At 47.7% G+C, this 21,317-nt stretch overlaps 1 protein-coding gene across 1 annotated transcript in view; it reads right to left on the bottom strand.

Moving 5' to 3' along the window:
• The window catches only part of LOC147615125 (lysine-specific demethylase JMJ31-like), a 79,857-nt gene that overhangs the window by 21,338 nt on the left and 37,202 nt on the right, over nt 1-21,317 (bottom strand). The window contains 3 exon segments of the mRNA XM_086779112.1: nt 4,383-4,476; nt 4,638-4,690; nt 4,692-4,754. Coding sequence (XP_086635238.1) covers nt 4,383-4,476; nt 4,638-4,690; nt 4,692-4,754 — 210 coding nt within the window.

The raw sequence follows: 21,317 nt of genomic DNA, 5'->3' as shown, positions 1-21,317 counted from the left end.
CTGTCCTTTAGAGAAAAGGAGGTTAAAAAAACCTTTCCCTAGATAAAAGGTCTGCAACACCACCTTTTCATGCAGAACATCATCAAGCCATTTGCCCAGTTCAGCTTTGGAAGGGGGCCTACCCGAACAAAATAGAATAATACTGCAGTAGGAAAACACATTAACCTGCTTCTTCACCTGGTCTGCAGAGACCTTGGTACATACCGTGGGGGCCGATGGCTATACTAGCGAAGGATGTAATCTGCTCATTACCCAATCAGCCTGCAGTCTCTTCTTCTCCTGATTCTCCTCCCCTTCTTCGCACATACTCTTCATTTCTTCCAAGTCTTCAGGCCCCAATCGCCCCAACTTTGGGCTTGCTCCCCTCTGTCCCCCATACCTTGCATCCAATCCGCCATGCGAGACGTCAGCCTCCTTGCATGCGCGATGTACGTCGCCCACGCACCCCGCTTCCCTCACTTGATTGCTGCCGGCCGTGTTCTCAAAGCCCCTTAACATGCAATGATCACCCCTAGCCAAAATCACTCGAGGATGAAGTAAAGTCTCTGTCCTAGAGCTCCTTCTTCCTCTCCTCAACCTACCGTGTGTTATTTTCCAGATTTCCCCTGTCAGACACAAGAACGTGCCTTCCTACTTGTGAACATGTGTTCACAGGCTCTATCGAGCATGTACGTATGCAAACCAAAGAGTAGTTTTTACAGTTCTAGCCAAAAAATCCAAGTTTTGCTATCTAATTGTTGCTTAATGATGCATTTTTGGGGTTTTTGATTTGATAGGATGCTTTAGCAATTCCTCATCTATCTAATGATATGCTAAATGCAACCTAATGGTATTTCTACAAGGTTTAATGGTGAGATTAATACCTAAAATGAACCAAAACTCAAAAACTTAGCAAATGCAAGAAGAAAAAGCTTGAATCAAAGAAAATGGAAGAGAGTACTTGCACGCATGCAACTTGAGCTTGAAGGGTTGCTCCATGTTCCATCACCAAGGTAATCAATTAAACAACAAAACATGAGTTAAACAATACCAACCGGTGGATTTGCATTCAAACCAAGCTATACTCTAATTGCAAGGTATAGCAAGGGAGTCCTAAGCTACAGGGCTTCCCCGGCAGTGGCACCAAAGATGTTCACCGATTTGGGAAGACTTGAGTCCTACACAAGAGAGATGAAGATAAAGAATGCAAGGGTTTACCGGCTTAGACCTCTAGCCAATCTTAGTAGAGAAACCCTCTCTTGTGGAGAGCTAGGATCCTCAACCTTGCCTTCCCTGTTGTCACTACAAGGAAGCCTTGCAAATAGTGGATAGCAAAGAAGAAGAGAGCTATAGAAAGCTCAACCTCTACGTCAATGCCTTGGTGGTGAGTGAGAGCATTGAGGAGAAGGAGAGAGAGAGAGAGAGAGAGAGAGAGAGAGAGAAGAGAACTAGCATCATCACACTACCACACCCACACAATCCTCAAGAAAGCATGCAACAAAGAAAAGAGAGCATACAATAAGCATCAACCACAAGAGCAAGAGAGACTTAAACTCAATTGTGAGGATGGGATTATGTGTTTTCGCATTAGTCAAAATGTCTTATATACAAGACTCATATTTACAATGCTCGACTACCCATGTTCGGGGGCCCAAAAGTTAGTCTAGGCTAATTTCCCAGTCTAAGTATATACTACCAGCATTACACAAGCCGTAAGCTCAGTTTTGACTATCTTCCGGCATTACGCATTCGTAAGCTTGAAGATTTCTCGTAATCATTTACATGAAGCGCTTTGTGCGGTACAAAAAGTATGGCTCGAAAATATTGTCGTGCATTCAGAGTAAAGTTAGCCAATGTGGTTAACACCACTTAAGGTGCCTAACCCCTAGGCTATGGTTAACCTAACCTAAAGGTCTTAACCCTGATTAGCCTTGAGACGTAGCATACTTCCCCCCTTAAGAACCAATGAAGATGGACACCCTTCCCTGGTTCGCTAGAGGAGCAAAAGTTGGGAACAGACCATAAGGTGTGGTGGGGGAATGTATAGACCTATGCCTGCAGTCAAGTGGTGCTCCTGAATCATGAGGATATCCTCTTGCGCCGAATGCATTCCAGGAGACTATCCCCATGGCTGTGGGAAGAGGTTACAGGCTCTCGAGGGCCTCCCCTCGGCTCGCAAGGATTCAGGGCTAGTTTGGATGAGGAGTAGTCATAGTCTGCTCAAGGACACAAACGCTCCAAAGTAGACAAGAAAGTCCACTCGGATCTTACAAGTGGCGGTCGCAAAGGCCTAAAGCTCCATACAACATGTCCACCAAGCTGTCTCAATATCCTCCGGGATCTTGAGATCACCCAAAGGGTGTGAGAAGCTGATGGCCTAGCTCACAAGAACACTCTCCACGGTGTCGTAGTCCCACTCGCCCAGGAACGGCAGCACCCATGTGTAAGTGAAGTGCAAAAGTGGTGAAGAACCGCACAGATGCGGAGAGTTGCCATCACCTCCACTAAAGAAATGGCTTCCAGGGGAAGGCATCTGTAAGAGTAGTCCACCAAGTGTCCCACAATGTGAGGGGGAGCACCTTGGATTTTGGGGAGAAAGCCAGAGACCGGTGCAGAGCAGACGATAGTCTCCAATGGGTTAGAGTCTGCTACCAGGATCGGATTGCAGGCTACTGAGAATCATGCATTGCTGGAGGGCGGCCACCACGAAATGATCACACGTCAAGCTCACCACCGTCCGGGGCACTCAATGGATGGTCCGGCTCAAATGCCGACAAGGGCATGCTCACACGAGGTGACCCATCTCATGCACACAAAACACTGCCTGTGTAGTCCTGAAAACATGAGAAATCGCAGCCTGGCAAGGAAGGTTCTCCGGGGAGGAACTCGTATGGATGGGAGCCCTGCTACCCTCGCAAAACAGCAGCTGCCACTTTTTTTTTCTTTTTTCTTGTTTCTTTTTTATTTCTTTTATTTATTTTTTTTTTTTGGGGGGGGGGGGGGGGTGTTCAAGAATCTATCCCAAGGAGTACCCAATCGTTAGAAGAAGGGAATGATACTTCTTGGCGAGGCTCGAGAAACAGACTGAAACAGGGAATCCTGCGAAACGGGCAGAGGGGTCTGAGCCTGGGGAGAAGCCATGTCTCCGATGGGCAAGGTAAACCTGTGAGAGCTGGGCCCAGACCGATAGCAGGCTCGATGCCAGGACCTACAACACCAAGGAGCGTTGCTGAGGAAGAGGATGTCCACAATTTGTCCTTACTCAATGACAAGTGCGGCTTGCCAAAGGTTGTGGATATGTCCACGTGCCAATCTGCTGCCAATAATTTTGCAAATCAGGGTAGTAGCCTGGAAAGAGGCCACAGCTGAGGCGAGTAGCTGGAGGTCCACTTCTGATAAGTGACAACCAAATCACCGATGGCATCCTCGGACTGGGTGAATGGAACGGCTGGCATGGAGTTCTCCGGGAAGGGATAAGCCAATGGGATCCACCAACTTTCAGTTTAGCATGGACGTACTTGAAGCAGCTGCAGGATGAGAAGGAACAAAAAGAAAAGAAGGGAAAGAAGGCCAGCGGGGGAACGGTAGTAAGAAGACGAAAAAAATTGTCAGAGAAAGCACGCCAGGGTTGGGCAGGAGATAGCAAACGGAAGGAGGAGGAAACTGCCGCAGGGGGCCGGGGGGGCGGGGGGGCGGGGGGCGGTTGGGCAGGAGAGGACAAAGGGAAGAGGGGGGAGGCGGCTGCAGGACCGAGGAGGCGATGGAGAAGGCAGAAGATGGCAGAAGTGGAAGCAGGAGACAGGGCAGAAAGCAAAAAACATGGCAGACGCGGGAGAGCATGAGAAGATGGATAACAAGAATGATAATAAGGGGAAGGAGGCGGGGGCAGGTATAGGGGAAGCTGGTGCACAAGGCAGCCTAGCCAATGGCGCGAGGGGCTGGGGGGGGTTTGTTGTGGAGCTCACTCTGTGAAGGTAGTTATTGTTCATGTTTGAGACAAGAAAGGGAAGCGGCAGAAGAAATATCACTCGAATGCAGCAAATACCTGAACTACTAACATGTATATTACTGAAACAAAAAGAACATAGACAGCTACAACAATTACAGCTGGTTGCCAAAGTAGGATGAACAACAACACCTTAAAGATCACAATTCAATCCACCAGCTGGTTTGTTAAGTGTCACTATGGTCAAGGCCAGTGGCAGCCCAATTAGCTTTAGCCAATAAACACCCAACTGGTTGGCCCATGCAGCCTACTGTGAATACTTACGAGGCTTTATCCGCCTTCAACAAAGCTGCATGCATGCATGAAACAATTTGATCAAAGTTGCCAATCTCGATATCATTGGGGGTTGAGGGAAGAGTTAAAAGATACACACATATAAGTTAGAGAGAGATCATACCACAGCTGAAAATGCCTCCTTCCTGTCAAGTAATGCTGACATTGCCATCTTTGAATCTTCAAAGACACTATAGAAGGCCTTATAAAACTCTCCCCTGATGCATACTAATATTTTTTAGTGGAAAGGTACACTAGCAGCTTATATTTGAAGTAACAACCAACATTAGTTCATGAGAAGGCAAAACATGTATATGCAAAATCTAAACAAAATTGCTAAAACCTAACTGCAAAGTTTTTAAAAGAGAGAGAAGCTTACTGTTCAATTTCAGAAAAAATCTTGTCCATCTCATCAAATTTTCGTGTTAATAAACTCAGCGGCAAGAGGAGAAAGTTTATGGAGGACAAGCACTTCCAGTGTTCGAGGAAAATGGTTCTGCAGCATGACAACCGAAACAAAGCAACAAAATCAAATTAACAAACACAAAGTGACATGAAAAATCACGCCAGTGCATGTCTCATGATCGCAACTGTGCAAAACAGATGTTACTACAGCAATAACATCATGTTCTCTGCAGATATAATACTCATTTAGCCAGTTTGAAATAGCAACATAATAGGACAACAAGGGCCTAATGTAGAAATCACAATAATGTGATGGTTCCAAGGGTGCAAATCCAGCATTTGCTATCTCAGCCCTCTCTAAAGGACTTTTCTTTGAGAAGGTCAACCCATGGAAGCCTGGTCCCATTTTCAGGGACCCAGATTGTGTTAGCCAACGCGGGAAACTCGGACACTATAAATGAGATTAAGATAGTTGTAAAATGACCACAACACCATGAAAACGAAAAACATGGCAACAGGGCCGAACACCCCCCCCCCCCCCCCCCCCCCCCCCGCGGCATGCGCGGGCGAGATAATATTGTGAAAACAAGGAGTTCTTAATTACAAGCTTTGAGAGCAGATTTCTGCCAGATTTCCAAGTACACCAATGAGATGAAAACAATATCAAACAGTTACTTTGTCGATGTAGATGATATCCACTTTCCAAGGTGGAAAGGTACGTAAGGTACGGTACCAATCAGGTACGTAAGGTACGCATTCAAGTACGGGTTGAGACTTCGAGGTATGTTAAATACATAAGGTACATTAAAAAATATACTCTGTAGTGTATATATATACGGAAAAATGAATAAAAAAACTGCAGACTTTAAATTTGAAAAACAATTCATTTCTGAACAACACAATTACCAAAATGAGAGCTATCAGTAAACAAAAGCATAAATAGGCTTCACGAAATGGAATCACTCAAACGTTCAGTACCCATGACTCAAATGCCACGGGTTACATACTATTAGCAATCAATCAAAATTTAAAAGTTAAAAGACAATTTACTATCTAGAGAAGCCAAAAAATAATAGTTCTAGTCACTAGTGTCACTATCACTCCACATTGCAGAGCGCTCAATGATCAATCCACTTCATCACCATCACATGATAAAGAAGATGAAGATTCAAGATCTCCATCTGTCAACATGTTTCCTTTGCTATCATACTCTGGCTCTGCAATTGCGGTGACCGCAGCGGCTAGCACCGCATCATCATCATCTCTCGCTGCTAAGTTGTTGGTACCAAAAGTGTGTGCGTATCGTGCAATACAAACAAGAAAGTGCATGTATCCTCACCTGCTTGGGTGTCCCCAACGTGTGGAGACGGCTGAAATCGGCGACGGTGGCTGTCCTAAGGTTTTTTAGGGCCCAAAATGTTTTTAAAAATTGCCACGTACGGCCAAGCTCAAGTGGTGAAGGTGTTTCCCTAGGACCAAGAGGTCCTGGGTTCAAAACCCCTGGCTGAAAAATTGGTAACTATGGAAGATCTTGGAAGGCCAATTTGGAAAAAAAAAATGACACGTACAGATCCATACCGTACGGTACAATATCGTACCTTACACTAAAGCGTACTCTATCATCATAGTAGCCAGGAGTTTCATAAAAAAAGGTTTTTGAAACACTAAGCCCAAAAGTACAAAAAAGGTTTCATTGCCAGGCCCAAAAGTATAAAAAAGGTTTTCATAACAACTCATCAATTCAGCTTTAGCTTCCGAGCAACTCAATGTCAAATGGGTGCAATCAAAGATTGACCTAAGCATGGGAAAAGGGAAGCACAAAGCTTGTTTTAGCATGCAAAAGGGTGGACAATCATCAACAAGGGACTTCAAGGATGCCGAAAGTGCTCCGAAAGCTGAAAATGTTCAAGAAGCCATCGAACAAGAGAAGCACAGATGGATTATCTCAACAGAAAAGAACACAATACATGTAAGATAGCAAATGCTTTAAATGTGATAGTAAAGATCACATATCGTGTCAATGTACAAGCAAAGAAATGCATGTGAGTATGGTACCCATGTGCAAGGCAATAGAGGACATGTAAGCAAGGATAGAACAGTATGCTGGGGGCAACTTAAAGATCAGCCCGCCTTATTCATGTTTGATGACTGCTCAACCAACAACTTCTTCTCAATCCAAATGGCTTCCACCTTGGGGATTGAAGTGGGAGACATGGGACTGAAATTCATGCATGTTTAGCTTTTGTTGGAAAGGATGCAAAGGTCACTCCTCTCAATACATCCAGAGTTACCTTGACCATGAGAAGTTCCTTATTGCACCTCTTAATGGATGTTATGTATTGCTTGGCAAACACTATCCCTGTTGTCTCATGTACAAATCAATAAAGCAATGAAAAAGAGTGATTCTTCGTACTTGAACATGATGATGTGGAACCTAGCAAAGTACATGTAGATTCTCTTACTCATGATAGGCTGAATTTTCTAAGTGAGTATAGAGATTGCTTTGTCGATGCATTGCCAAGTGAACGGCCAAAGGATCACTGTATTGATTTGGTACCAAGTAGTTCACCTCCTAATAGGCTAGCATATCGTGTGAGTGCAGAAGAGATTATGAGGCAAGTTGGTAAACTCTTAGAGAAGGGTTTAATGTGACCAAGTTCTTCGCCATTTTGTTCACCCATTCTTCTTGTGCAGAAGAAGAATGGTTCATTTTGCATGGCACTTAATAAGATAACCATCAAGAATCGATGTCCTATTCCAAGGATTGATGATATCTTGGATAAATTGGATGGTTCGTCATGTTTTAGTCGCATTGATCTCAAAAGTGGTTATCATCAAGTGAGAGTAATGCCTAATCAAAATGAGATATGAACATCTTGTAATATGAGCATAACCCAAGGAAACTACGAAGTTCAAGTTCTAGCCAATCCTTAATGGCTTGGATCTTTGTAGGATCCATTCGCATGCCCAAGATAGTGAATCTTCGAGAGGAAACATTCACTCTTTTTGCTATTAGTCATAAGCTTACGTTTCCTCAATTCATCAGAGACCACTTTCAAGTGCGTCTTATGTCGTTCCTCATTCTTCGAAAAAGCTAAAATGTCATTGAAAAAGACACCTGTAAATGCTCAATGATTTCTAAAAATTCAGTTTATCATTTGGTTAAAGGTAGCTAGAGCATTTGTGAGACCGAAAGGCATACCAAATACTCATAAAGACCAAACGATACGCAAAAGATTGTTTTGTGTACATCTTGGCCCATAGTTGCATTCCATACCCGTACTCATCCAATGAGTACCTTCAGTACTTTCCGTATCACTCCATACGTACCATACCTCGTACGGATAAGGTCTTCGTACCAAAGATGAGGTTCAATGTACAACACATATTTGGCTCGTTTTTTAATTATTTTAGTAGTCAATGGTCATTGCTCAGTATGGATGTTAGATGTTTCTTTTATATATATATATATATAGTAAAAACCGTGAATATACTTAAAGTACTTATCTTGATGCGTACTTTACGTACTCGTACCGTACACATCCATACCGCACTGTACCTAAAGTACTCAACCACTATGTCTTGGCCTTGCCATTGCATGAACTTACCAAGAAAGGGGCTATGTTTAAATGATCAAAATCTGAAATTAATGCTTTTCTTAAGCTCAAGAGTGTCATTACATCGGGGCCGGTTTTGGTGATTCTTGATTTACAAAAACCATTTACTGTTGAATGTGATAAATGTGGCAATTGCATAGGAGTTGTCCTAAATCAAGGAGGATATGCCTTTGCATATGAGAGCAAAAAGTTGCATGATATTGAGCTTTCTTTTGGCATCTATGAGAAAGAGCTATTGGTTGTAATTTACGCTCTTCCAGTATGAAAATACTACTTATTGGGAGTTGAATTTACAATCAAGACCGATCACCAAAGTTTGCAGTATTTCCTGACGCAAACCAAGCTTTCAAAGAAGCATAGGAGGATGGCCAATTTCCTCTGTATGTTTTATTTTCACATTTTGCACACCCCTGGCAAGAAGAATGCGATTGCAAACGCTCTATCAAGAAAACCGTATGTGGCTGCAATTTCAGTTACTTCACATCAGGAATTATTTGGGATGCGAGACATGTATCGTTTGGATGCTGAATTTGCAGATATATGGGCTGATTTAATGGCTGGTCATGCACACGCCTCGTATGTACTGAAAGATGGCTATCTTACTGCCTATGTGTAGTTTCAAACATGAGACAAAAAGTTTTGGATGAATGCCAGGCTCCTCATTATGCAAGACAGATGAAGTTTGCCTACATCTCAAATGATTGAGAGTGTGGATGAATGTCAAGCTCCTCATTATGCAAAAGGCTCCCGGTTTGCTTCAGCCTTTGCCAGTTCCAAACCAACCATAGGAAAGCATTGCCATGGATTTGCCTCATACACAGTATAGCAATGATGCAATATGGACCATTGTGGACAAGTTTGGCAAGCAAGCCCACTTCTTGCCTAATAGAAAGACCATAAAAGCGAAGGAGAGAAAATGAGTCTGCTTGCTCAGGAGAAAGTTCGTGTGCTCTTGCTCGCTGAAGCTCTCGCCCCCCCCCTGCTCGAGCCAAAGGTTAACATCTAAGATCTCTAGATCGTGTCTCGCTCACCTCGAATGCGCCGAGCTAGTTGCATGACCTTGGCAGATATAGTAATTCTCTTTGCATGTATTGCAAGGAGGTTGGTGTCTTCAAAAGCCGAACAAGGTAAGCCTCGGAGGCTTCTTGTAATGCTTCAAGGGCAATCCCCTGCACACGGAACTCTATTCTATATCGTTGGAGAATCTCCTTCACTGTGCGAGCGAAAGGGGCTCTTGTTATCAACAACTCAGTGTTCCTCTGATAAAACTTGATTTCTTCTAGAGCCCTATGCCCTGCTGCCCGCCTTCGCCATCGCCTTCGTCCCGCGCCTGCCTGCCTTTGCCCGCGCCCTCGCCCTCGCCTTCGCCCTCTCCTTCGTCCCCGCCTGCTCGCGCCCCCCCCTCCGCGTCCCGCCCCTGCCCGCCTGCCCCCTCTTCCTTTCGCGCCCCCCGCCCCCCTTTCGTGCCCTTCTCCCCCCTTTTCGCCCCCCCCCCCCCCCCCCTTCACGCCCTTCCCGCCTCCTATCGCGCCCTTCCCGCTGCCCGCTCCCGCTCCCTCCCCGCTTCCCCTCGCATCCCCCCCCCCCCCCCCCCTTTTTCTCTCCTCTGTCGTCCACCCCTCCGCCCCTCCCCCCCTCGCGTTTGGTCTTTCCCTCCCCACTCCGCGCTTCCCCCCGTTTTCGTGCAGCTTGGTTCTTGCAGGACCCTCGGTCTCCGCTTCGCCCTCGACTTAACTTCAGACTCTAATGGAGGCCCCTCCCACCTCACCTCAGAGGGACTCTTCCGCAGCCCCCTCACCCACCCCTGAGGATACCCCCATCAGGCTTTCTCTTTCGCCAGAAGAGGAAGCGAGCCTCGCCGCAGAGGTGGAACGCCTCCAGGTACATTCCACCATCTGCCATATAGTTGGCACCCGCCCCAGCAGAGGGGAGATCCGGGATCTTCTCCAGGCCCGCCTTCTTGCAGATGTGGGCAAGATCCTGGACGTTCAGTTACTGGGCCACGGACACTACCAGATTGAGTTCGAGACAGCCCAGAGCGTGGCCCAGGTCCTAGCCATGAGTCCCCTTGACATCAGGGGCGCTCGGGCCTTCTTCAGACATTGGCAGCATGGTTTCGACCCAGCACCGGCCGAGCAGGGAGAGCGCCTATTCCATGTCACAGTTTGCTTTCCTGGACTTCGCCGCGAGTACCTTCCGCTCCTTTCCAGGATAGGATCATTGGTGGGCTCGGTGCTTGAGACTGGCCCCGCAGCAGCTTCAGTGGTGGCTAGAGCAGCTGGCCTTCCTTCGGTCAGAGTTTTGGTTCCTGACATCTCCTCCCTTCCGAAGGTCATTCAGTTACCTAGTATAGGGGGGGCATGGATTGATTAGAGAGTCTCCCGTTTTCGGGGCTCCCGAACCAGTGTTTTACATGCAGGCAGGTCGGCCACCTGGCCAAGGCCTGCCCTTGCAGGAGACCCCGACCTTCACCGCAGCAACAGACCTCCGATGGCCCGTCCACAGATGCGGCTCGGTAGGCAGCCTCCGGGACACCTGCTCAGCCCACAGAGACCTCTGATTGGGAGCCTGGACAGGGGCGCCGTAGAGGGAGATAGCCACAGTAGCATGCAGAGACCGACGCAGCAGCAGACACAGCCTCAGCATCATTGGGTTCCAGTGAGGAACAGCTTTGCTCCCCTCCAGGAGGAGACCCCAGCGCAGACTGAGGATCAGGAGATGCCAACGCTCCCCCCCTTCACCTCCACCCCCCCCTCTCCCGTCCCCCCCTCCCGCCTCGCCTCCTCCCGTTCCCGTTCCCGCTCCCGCATTTTCAGCGTCTCCTTCCCCACCCCCTTCTCCCCCCCCTCCTCCCCCTCCGCTCGTCTCAGCTCCCCCGGAGGCAGTGGCAGTGCCCTGGCGCTCACCTGCAGTCCGGCGGGCACTGAGCACCGACCTTGCTCGTGTACCGCAGAGGAGACCTACCATGCCGATTCGTGCCGCAATCGGTTGAGTAGTCTCGACACTAGACAGCGCTCAGAGGCTTTCGACTACTCCTTTACACGCCTATTTGGAGCGGAGGGCCCCCATGAGCCAGCACCTATCAAAGTTCATGTGGTGATACTTCCGGCCTGAGGGGAGGAGGCACTTGATTCAGCGGTGGCCTTCTCCTTCCCTCTTTGCGGCACTCTGGATCTTGCTCTTAGTATTTTGCAGACACATGCAGTTGAGTTTTCTCACCATGTGAGCGACTTGGAGATTATAGACATGGTAGGCCGACTCTGGGAGTTGGCACATTTCTTTGATACCGAGAGTGCGGATACCTCCAGGAATCGACACTTGGTGGTTCGCATAGTGGCAAACCTAGCGCGAGACCCTGGCTATGTATGCAAACATGAGGATTCTTTCTCCGAGCGGGAGGCAGTCGCTATGGGACCCACCCACTGGCGCCTGGTCCAAGACTCTTGTAGCACACCGGGTGGGCAGATTCGTAGTCGCTCGGATAGGGATTACTCTCCATCCAAGCTGCTTGCGAAGGCCCGCCGTATGGCTAAGACAGCCTCCACCTCAGCAAGTCATCCATGAGGATCATCTCATGGAATGTACAGGGCCTTGGCGGTGCACACTATATACGTTATCGTGGTTGCTTGAGGCAGGAACTTCAGAGATGCCTGGTTGGGGGCAGTATTGATATTCTGATGATGCAGGAGCACCATTTGAGTGAGAGCAGGATTCGGAGATATGGTTCGGTGATGCCTGGTAGATGGGACACTTTTTCGTTTGCAGGTTTTGGCCCCTTGGGTGGGCAGGGAGGAGTATGTATGGTCATTGCGGATGCATGGCGGCAGGTCATTGTGCCTGGTAGAGCGCAGTATGTTATTCTGAGGATGCACGATGAGCACATTGGTGTGCTCATTGTCTATGCGCCCAATCATGCTAGTGCCAGAGCAGAGTTTTGGACCCTTGTTACAGATGCATTGCCCGAGGCCGCACATTGGTGTGTTGGGGGAGACTTCAACATGCTTGAGGACCCGGCCGATAGGGTGGGAGGCAGTCATGTTACAGTGCACGGCACGGAGCTTGCAGCTTGGGAGCGATTTTGTATGACACTGCGGATCACTGATGCATGGCAGCATGAGGCTTTCTCCCGTTCTCACGACAGTCTTAGTTTTTCTCGGTCGGATCGCCGGCAGGGAGGGACTAATCTAGGATTGATCGCTTCTATGTGGGCGACAGGTTCGGGGAGTGTGGTGGCTCCGTTGGCATTCTCGATGGCACCTCTTTCTCAGACCATGCGCTAGTTATTTTGACTCGAGGAGAGGACACGGGAGACCAGCTTGCAGTTGAGGATCCCAGAGAGGATATTTACAGACCCCAGTCTTTTTGAGGACATTAAGAGGATATGGCAGGATAGCCACAGCTCTGACCTAGATGCAGCAGGCCAGTGTGCCCAGGGGCTCATCGAGCTCAGCTCTTTTTTGCACGCTACAGCCTTGACACGGCTGGGAGAGACATGAGAGCGGGAGCGTCGCTTGAGACGTAGCCTTGCTTCGCTCCAGTGCCTTCAGGAGCAGTAGCCTACATGTGAGTGGGGTGGCGTCCCAGCTGAGCCAGGCACGCCAGGAGGTTAGAGAGGTAGAGGAGCAGAGACTCATCGCCAGGCCTCTCAGTGGACTCAGCTTGGTGATAGAGTGACTGGGGGGTTTTTTGAGATCACCGAACCCCGCCATGCTCGAGCAGGAGTACGCCAGCTCAGGAGGCAAGACGGATCGTTAGCCACTGAGCCCGAGGAGATTAGAGCTATTGCCACTGAGTTCTACAGAGACCTGCTTTCAACGGAGCCAACCACGAAGGCACGTGATGCTTGCAGACAGACTGTGTGGGCCCATGTGCAGAGGAGGGTCACAGAACGTATGCGCACAGCTTTGGGCGAGCCCCTATCACAAGAGGAGCTTGGTGAGGCTTTGAGGGCCCTCCCGCGTCATAGTTGCCCTAGGGAGGATGGATTGACGCCTGCCCTTTTTATGCGCTATTGGGACCTTTTGCGGCCAAGCCTCCGCAGGTGTTTTCAGCATGTTTTGGACACTGGGGTGATGCCACAGAGTTTTTCAGAGGGCTTGATCTTTCTTATCCCCAAGGGGGAGGGAGTGTCAGATGATATTCGACAGTGGAGGCCTATTACGATCCTCAATACTGTCTACAAGGTCCTAGCCAAGGCCTTGAGTTTGAGGATCCAGCCCTTCCTTGGGGATTTGATTCATGCTACCCAGACAGGATACGATAGAGTCGACAAGGTTTTTCTGGAGGGCACTATGCTTCGCCTGGGTTTTAAGCCAGACTGGATTCGAGGGGTGGCGGCTCTATATTCGACAGCTGCTAGCCTGGTGTTGATGGCAGGAGGACGGGGGCCGAGTTTTGAGTTGACTAGATCAGTCCGTCAGGGATGCCCTCTCGCTCCGTTCCTTTTTCTTTTCTTTGCAGAGGCTATGAGCATGTTATGATATAGCCTCTCAGTTATTTGTACTTTTCTGCACCTAGGGAGAGTCTCCCTAGCTGCCTTGATTGGATCTCTGCTCTGCCTTCTTATGAGCAGGAGAGGGTTTGTAGCCCATTGGGCTTTTTTCTTTTTATAACTAATGAAAGGATCTTTTCATGGAAAAAAAAAAAAAGACCATAAAAGCTGAGCATATGGTCAAAATCTTTGTCAGAAGTATTCAAGCATCATGGAATTCAATTGTGGGGGATAGAGATCCCAGGACAATGAGTCTCTTTTGGAGAGCTAATTTTGACAATATGGGCACCAACTAAGCTGAATTTTTCATCATAATATTATCATCCTCAAACGAATGGACAAAGTGAAGCTGCAAATTCAGCCATGTTAGATTTGCTTAAATGATATGTGGCCGATCAGAAAAGTTCTTGGGAGAAGTATTTGCCACTTGTGGAATTTGCATATAACACAATGCATGCTTCTACAGGAAAGGCCCCATTTGAGATCATGTATGGCAAAGTGATATTGCGACCCATCCTTCGTACAAAAGATGAGATCTTTGTCGCCAATGAAGTTGTCAGGAACCTTGATATTGCCTTTGAGGTGCGGACAGCCATTTGCGCGTTCTCTGGAGAGAAGCATAAAAAGGCTGAGATAAGCATCGAAGGTAATTAAAAATCAAAGTAGATGATTGGGTATTACGGAAATTCGAGAAAGCCAAACTTACAAAGAGGCTTGGAAAAGAGGGTGCCCTAAGCGCTCAACTAGGTATTACACACCACTCAAAGTCATGCAGCAAATCAATGAAGTGGCTTTTCGGTTGGCTTTGCCGAATCATTAGAGGATACACAATGCATTTCATGTAAGCCTCTTGTGCAAATACGTGGGACCGAAGCCTAGAGATCTAGTTATGGAAGATTCGCTTGAAGTCGATGAGCTGGAAGAGGTGTTACAACCTGTGCAGATTGTGTATCACAAGGAGCTAAAGCTTGTAGGTGGAAAAATGACTTGTGAGACCAAAATGTTACATCATGTCCATGGAATACATCATCATGGTCCTGAAAGTAAAACTATAAGAAAATATCCATGAAAAAAAAAAACACACAGAGCCTCAAGCACTCTCATCAACCAAGAATATCTCGCATAGGACACTACAACATGGTACCCAATGTAGTGAGGCTGACAGGGGGAAGAAAGTCCTCCCATGGTGGGAAATGATGGCTTTGATCCTCTTGAGGTGATGTGAGCGTGGGTGGTGGCCACTATGTCGGGAGCGCCGGGCTTTGCATAGCTCGGTGGCTCTGCCTAATGTCACTCCTCTCGACCGGGCTCCTACATCAACCTAGAGGTCAGGAGCAATCAGTGGATTTGCTCTCGAGGCTCTAGTCTAGAAGAAGTCAGTGATAGCTCTCTGTGCTGGTCCTCAGGCGGTCCTCAGGCGGTTGCAACTGACCTGGGCCACAGTAGGGATTCCCTGTGTCTATGGAGCTCCAGAAGAAAGAGCCCCAAGTATCCCTGGTTTAATACTAGAGAGTGGTCCAAATCCCTCTCGGAAGTGGCAGTGGAACCTCCCCCTGATCTCATAGTATACTGGGCATCTCCATTTATAATGAGCCTCTGTCTCTGCCTCTACCTCTGTTTGGCAAAGCTGGCATGTCCTGTCCTCTGGTGTAGCTACTCTCGGCCCATATCTGGCTTTCTCAACTCTCAACTGGTGGGATGAGGTGCGGGTCTGTCCAATAGCAAACCACACCCTGAATGAGAGATGTGTATCCATGTAGTGCGAGCGTATGATGAAGCCGTCCTCTGTCATGTGAAGAAGATGATCTCTGTAGAAAGCCATCTTCGTCCCTAGGGGTTGGAGGGGTGGATGCCAAGTCCTCTGAGTATCCAATCTCACAATGTCCTTCTTGATCACCCTATTCACTTCTGTGCGGCTGAGAGCAAAGGAAGGGGCCTCCATGCTGTACTGAAACGGTGGGAGTGCCCCCATCTGCATGCCATGCATACCAAACCAAGTGCTCACCTGTGCATACCAACACTGCATGTCTCTATCAAGTGCCAACTGTCTCGAGGACTCTAGGGCAAGCCGGGGATAACTATCTAGCGGGAGCTCCCATAATCTGTGCCAAAATACTTCACTATTTAGAAAAGAGCCTCTGTCACGATAGGGGCAACCCCCATCTCCGCTCACACAATCTCATGTGGCACTAAAGGCTTACTCCTGATCATGTGCAAGATCATCATGACTAGTGGCCTCTCCATCCATCATATACCTCTCCTGTATCTTTCACAGCTGACTCCCTTCTCCATCTCCTCCTATGGTATAAACTCGGACCCCAAATGGGAGCTCCATACAATAATGCAGCTATGACTAATGTGTCAAACAGCCAAACCTTCGTCCTCGGTTCCTAAAACTGTATCTGTGAGCTATGCCTCTCAAGTGAGCCCACACTGCATACCCTCGCATCAATCTGGTTTCGGCTTCCTTCCGCATGGAGAACTGAGGCCCACCAAAAGTGATCCCAAGATATACATAAGAAGCCACATACTCCACGGGCTGCCCACAATATGTAAACTGAGGTGCGGATCTACCTACCCATTGTGGGGATGTGTTAAAAATCATAACCTTGGTCTTCCCAAGGTTCACCACGAGGTCCCAATCCTCGCAAAAAGCCCGTAATGCATCCAAGTGCCTCTGCAGCGCCTCTGATGAATCAGAGATAAGGACAATGTCATCTGCATACAATAAGATACGTATCAAGACTCCTACCAACTGTGCTTCTTAGTCCTCCCTGTTTATCGATGTAGTCAGATACCTCATCAATGTATAGCACAAAGAGAGCAGGAGATAGAGGGCTGCCATGTTTCACTCCAATAGTGCTATGTATGACATCTGAGTCACCCCCCTACGGCCCGAACTCTACTAGCGACGGACTCGTACAGTGTGAGGATCCCCCAAAGCATATCTGCTGGTATTCCCATATCCTGCAATCTCCTCATCAATCTGTCCCGTGCAACAGTGTCAAAACGCCTTGCGGGAATCCACAAAGCAACAATATATGTGATGCCCATGAGCTCTTCCCTCCTCAATGATGCCCTGTAATGCGAAAATGTGATCCAGTGTGGAGTGTTCTTTCCGAAAACCTGCCTACCCTAGTACTCTGAGTCTCTGCTCCTCGGCCCATCTGCTGAGCTCGTGCTCCAAGATCGATCCATAAACTTTGGCTAATCTGTGACCAATCATATTAGTCCTGTAGTTTACGGGGTCGATGGGATCACCCGCCTTCAAAATAGGCACAATGGTATTGGAGGACCAACTGTCGGCAAAACCCTCGCATACTGCCCTGTTAAACATATGAACCAAAAGTGGAGCCAACACATCCTTGGCATGGGAGAAATGCTCGGTAAGCAACACACCATGATCCTATGCTCTCCCATTCTACATCCTGTCAATGGCATCTGTAAGCCCAACGCAGCGTGCAGTATGCAACCACGTATATGAGAGATAGAGAAAGACAAGGGAGAGAGAGATGGGAATTGGTCATTTACACGGTACACCACACTAAGCGGGGAGCAAGCCCCGCCCCCTCTTTAGGAATTTATTTCAGAAACAATCCACGGGCTTTTCCAAACAAGGACCAATACAACAAATGAATACAATGTCAAAAAAAATGTCGATGTCAAGATCGGGTCGAAGTCGATGTCGAGGCACAAGATAGTTGATGTCAAGCTCACCACAAGGATGACCCACAAAAGACTTACACCGGGCTAGTACCGATATCCAAAGAATCCAACTGATGTTCTCAAGTATCCACAAAAAGCTCTTGCTTCCCAATCCAATCTTTTCACTAATAAAGAAGGGTGTGGCGGTTCTTCAAATGGAAGCAACTTCCCTCCCAAAGAAGGTGGCTGAATGAAAATGCTAGCCAATAGTTGGTGGTGAAGGAGTAAACAAGCAACCAAAAGATGACAGAAAATCCAGCAAACAGGAGGTAAAAAACCCGGCTTTGGAGCGGCGGAGGTTCTGGCGACAAGTGGCAAAAAACTAGTTCTGGAGTGGCATCGACAGGCGGTTCTGGGCGGCGGCAGGCGATTCTGTGTGGAGGCGGCGGCAGCTCTGGGTGGCGACGGGCGGTTCAACGCCGGCGGTGGCTCTAGGCAACGCCGAACACAGTACACCACACTGAGCGGGGAACAAGGCCCCACCCCCTCTTTAGGAATTTATTTCAGAAACAATCCATGGGCTTTTCCAAGCCAGGACCAATACAGGACCAATACAACAAATGAATACAATGTCAAACAAAATGTCGATGTCAAGATCGGGTCGAAGTCGATGTCGAGGCACAAGATAGTTGATGTCGAGGTCACCACCAGGATGACCCACAAAAGACTTAAACCGGGCTAGTACCGATATCCGAAGAATCCAACTGATGTTCTCAAGTATCCACAAAAAGCTCTTGCTTCCCAATCCAATCTTTTCACTAATAAAGAAGGAGGTGCCGGTTCTTCAAATGGAAGCAACTTCCCTCCCAAAGAAGGTGGCTGAATGGAAGTGCTAGCCAATAGTTGGTGGTGAAGGAGTAAACGGGCAACCAAAAGATGACAGAAAATCCAACAAACAGGAGGTAAAAACCCCAGCTCTGGAGTGACAGAGGTGCTGGCAGCAAGTGGCGAAAAACTGGTTCTGGAGTGGCAGCGACGCCGGTGGCAAGCGAGGGCGGCGGTTATGGGCGGGGGCGGCGGGCGGTTCTGGGTGGCGGCGATGCCAGCGGCGAGCGGCTCTGGGCGACGGCAACAGCGGCAAGCGGTTCTGTGTGGCAGCGACGCCGGCGGCACGCGGGCGGTTCTGTGTGGCGGCAATGCCGGCGGCGGGGAGCGGTTATGGGCAGTGGGGGCAGATCGTCGGCTCAAGGGGGGGTTGTTGGGCTAAGCGCTGGTGGTAGTCTTCCAAGGTGGCTATGGAAGTAACACACAAGAAGGTTGATGGTGTTCTTGTTTTTCCCAGGGAGTTCTCCAAGAATTCTTCAATGCTCCACCAAGAGAGTGCTTGGTTCTTTAAATACATGAGGGGAGGCTTGCTTTTATGATGCTTTGCTTTTGTTTTTACCACTTGGCTTTTGCTTTTATTTTAATAATAAGCAAAGTTCTTGGTTTTAACTTCAGGGCCTTGCTTTTTGGCCCTAGAGCTACTTTTTGAAAAAGCGGCTCATACTTTTTGACTCAGTTCAACGAGCTCTTTCCAACGATGTCCTCGACTTTTTGATCAACAAAGTTTGACTTTTACTTTTTCTTGCCTTTTGACCCAGACAAGTGCTTTTTCCCATTCCAACTTTAAGAACCCTGCTTCCATGTGTTCATCATCCTGTCCATGTGTCCGGGCATGAGTTTTATTATGTGAAAAGAGCATGGAGGACCAAATAGTTACAGCATCTCTAACCATACTCAAGTGGAAGGAGGAGGAATTGGGGGGGGGGGGGGGGGGGGGGGCGAGGCTCAGGTGGGTGAGGGAGAGGTGGTTGTCCAAGGACATGGTAAAGGGACGCGGCATAGGTATGCCAACTGTCGGGCGAGGTAACCGGAGTCAATGCGCAACGATCCTAGAAGAGCCTCTAGGCCTACTTGCACTCTCGTCCCAAAAACAGCTGGTATAGCTCTTGCTCAATAGGCACGCTTCTTCCTCCGCATAAGGCGCTGGAAGATCACTCGTTCCTGTTGGTGAGTGATAGAGCTCCGAGCAATCTCTTACAAGTGGGCAGGGGTCTTTCGGCATTCCTCATTATACCAACTGTTCTGTGGAACAATCCCGTCTAGCAGTCATGGAGTGGCTCTCGTGTGTAGAAAGGCGGCTACAGCAGATGTGAAAAGGGAGACTATGTAAAATCCCCATAGCATCTCCTCCTAGAACGCTCCTGGTACAAGACTCGAAACCTGCAAACAAACCAAACAAACATAAAGGGAGTGCCGGCCTGACTCATCTCCCAACCTTGACAACCGTGGGCAAGCCCAAAAGTCTTGGCTGTTTCCACCGAGCCACGAGCTGAGCTAACTAGATGTCGTGGCCTTGACTTGTTCTTGGCAATCCAGTAATAAAATCCATGGAAATACTTTCCCATTTATTACCTGGGATTTGCAAAGGATGCAACAGCCCAGCCTGTCTAAAGCGTTCAGCTTTATTTGCTTGACAAACTTGACACTTGAGGACATAATCTTCTACATACTCTTTCATCGTTGGCCAAAAAAGTGTGTTTCACTAACGATAATGTCCTGTGTACCCCAGGGTGTCCAGCAGAAGGGGCGTCGTGACATTCCTTAAGAATCTTAGACCTAATGCCTGGGATCTGTGGTACACAAATTTTGTCATTACGGAATAGTAAAACATTCTGAATCATCCACTGACCTCCTGCAGCTTGAATGGTAGGTTGCTCAATCATCGAGTCTTGGTCAATCAATGAGCTCCTGTCCTCGATCTTCTGCCAAAATGGACCAAAATAACTATCAGTTCTACAAAGCCCTCTCAATGTTTGAAATAAGATCTCGGTACCCTTTTCGATAACGAATCTCAAAATCAAAATCTTACATTAATTCAGTCCATCGAGCTTTCCTTCCTCTCAAATCATCTGCATCACACACATACTTTATTGACTGATGATCAATCAATACCACAAACTTGGAGCCATATAAATAATGTCTCCAAACCTTGAGAGCATGAATGAGAGCATAAAGCTCCTTCTCAAGGGTTGGCCAACGAAATTGAGTGTCGTCTAGCTTTTTACTTTCGAAAGCAACAGGTCTACCATCTTGAAATAGAGCAGCCCCGATTGCATAGTCACTGGCATCAGTTTCAAGAACATAAGACCGACTAGGATCGAGTAAAGCTAACATAGGTGCTTCCTTCACTTTATCTTTCAAAAGTCTGAAGGCCATATCCAGATCGTTATTCCAAGTGATAGGCTGATTCAACTTACGTCCACGACCTTTCAACAAGTCCGTCATCGGCAATGTGAGCTGAGAGTACTCCTGCACACATTTTTGAAGAAAAACAACAAAACCGAGAAAAGAACGAAGTTGTTTCACTGTCTGCGGTATAGGCCAGGCCAGAACCTTCTGAACTCGGTCATACTCAATGCTCAATCCAACTCTATCTAACGTGATCCTCAAGAGTACGACTATATATTAAAATATCATCCAAGAACACAACCATAAATTTTTCCAAATAATCACGAAAAAGATCGTTCATCATTTGCTGGAAAGTGGCTGGTGCATTGGTTAACCCAAAAGGTAATACCAGAAACTCGTAATGGCCATACCTAGTCCAAAAGGCGGTTCTTTCAATATGCCCTTCATGAATACATATCTAGTGATAGCCAGTACGTAAATCTATCTTTGTGAAATACTTCGCTCCGGCTAACCACTCAATAAGGTCATCTAATCTAAGGAGAGGATAACGGTTCTTAATTGTCAGCTTGTTCAATCTCTTGTAATCTATACACATTCTCCAGGTGTTGTCCTTTCTCCTAAGCAACACAGGTGCACCCCAAGGTGATTTACTTAGACAGATCAGACC

Source organism: Cibotium barometz, chromosome 40, assembly GCF_041138505.1.
Source record: "Cibotium barometz isolate CiBa-2024 chromosome 40, ASM4113850v1, whole genome shotgun sequence".
Taxonomy (NCBI): Eukaryota; Viridiplantae; Streptophyta; class Polypodiopsida; order Cyatheales; family Cibotiaceae; genus Cibotium; species Cibotium barometz.
This window is presented reverse-complemented; position numbering and strand designations above follow the sequence as displayed.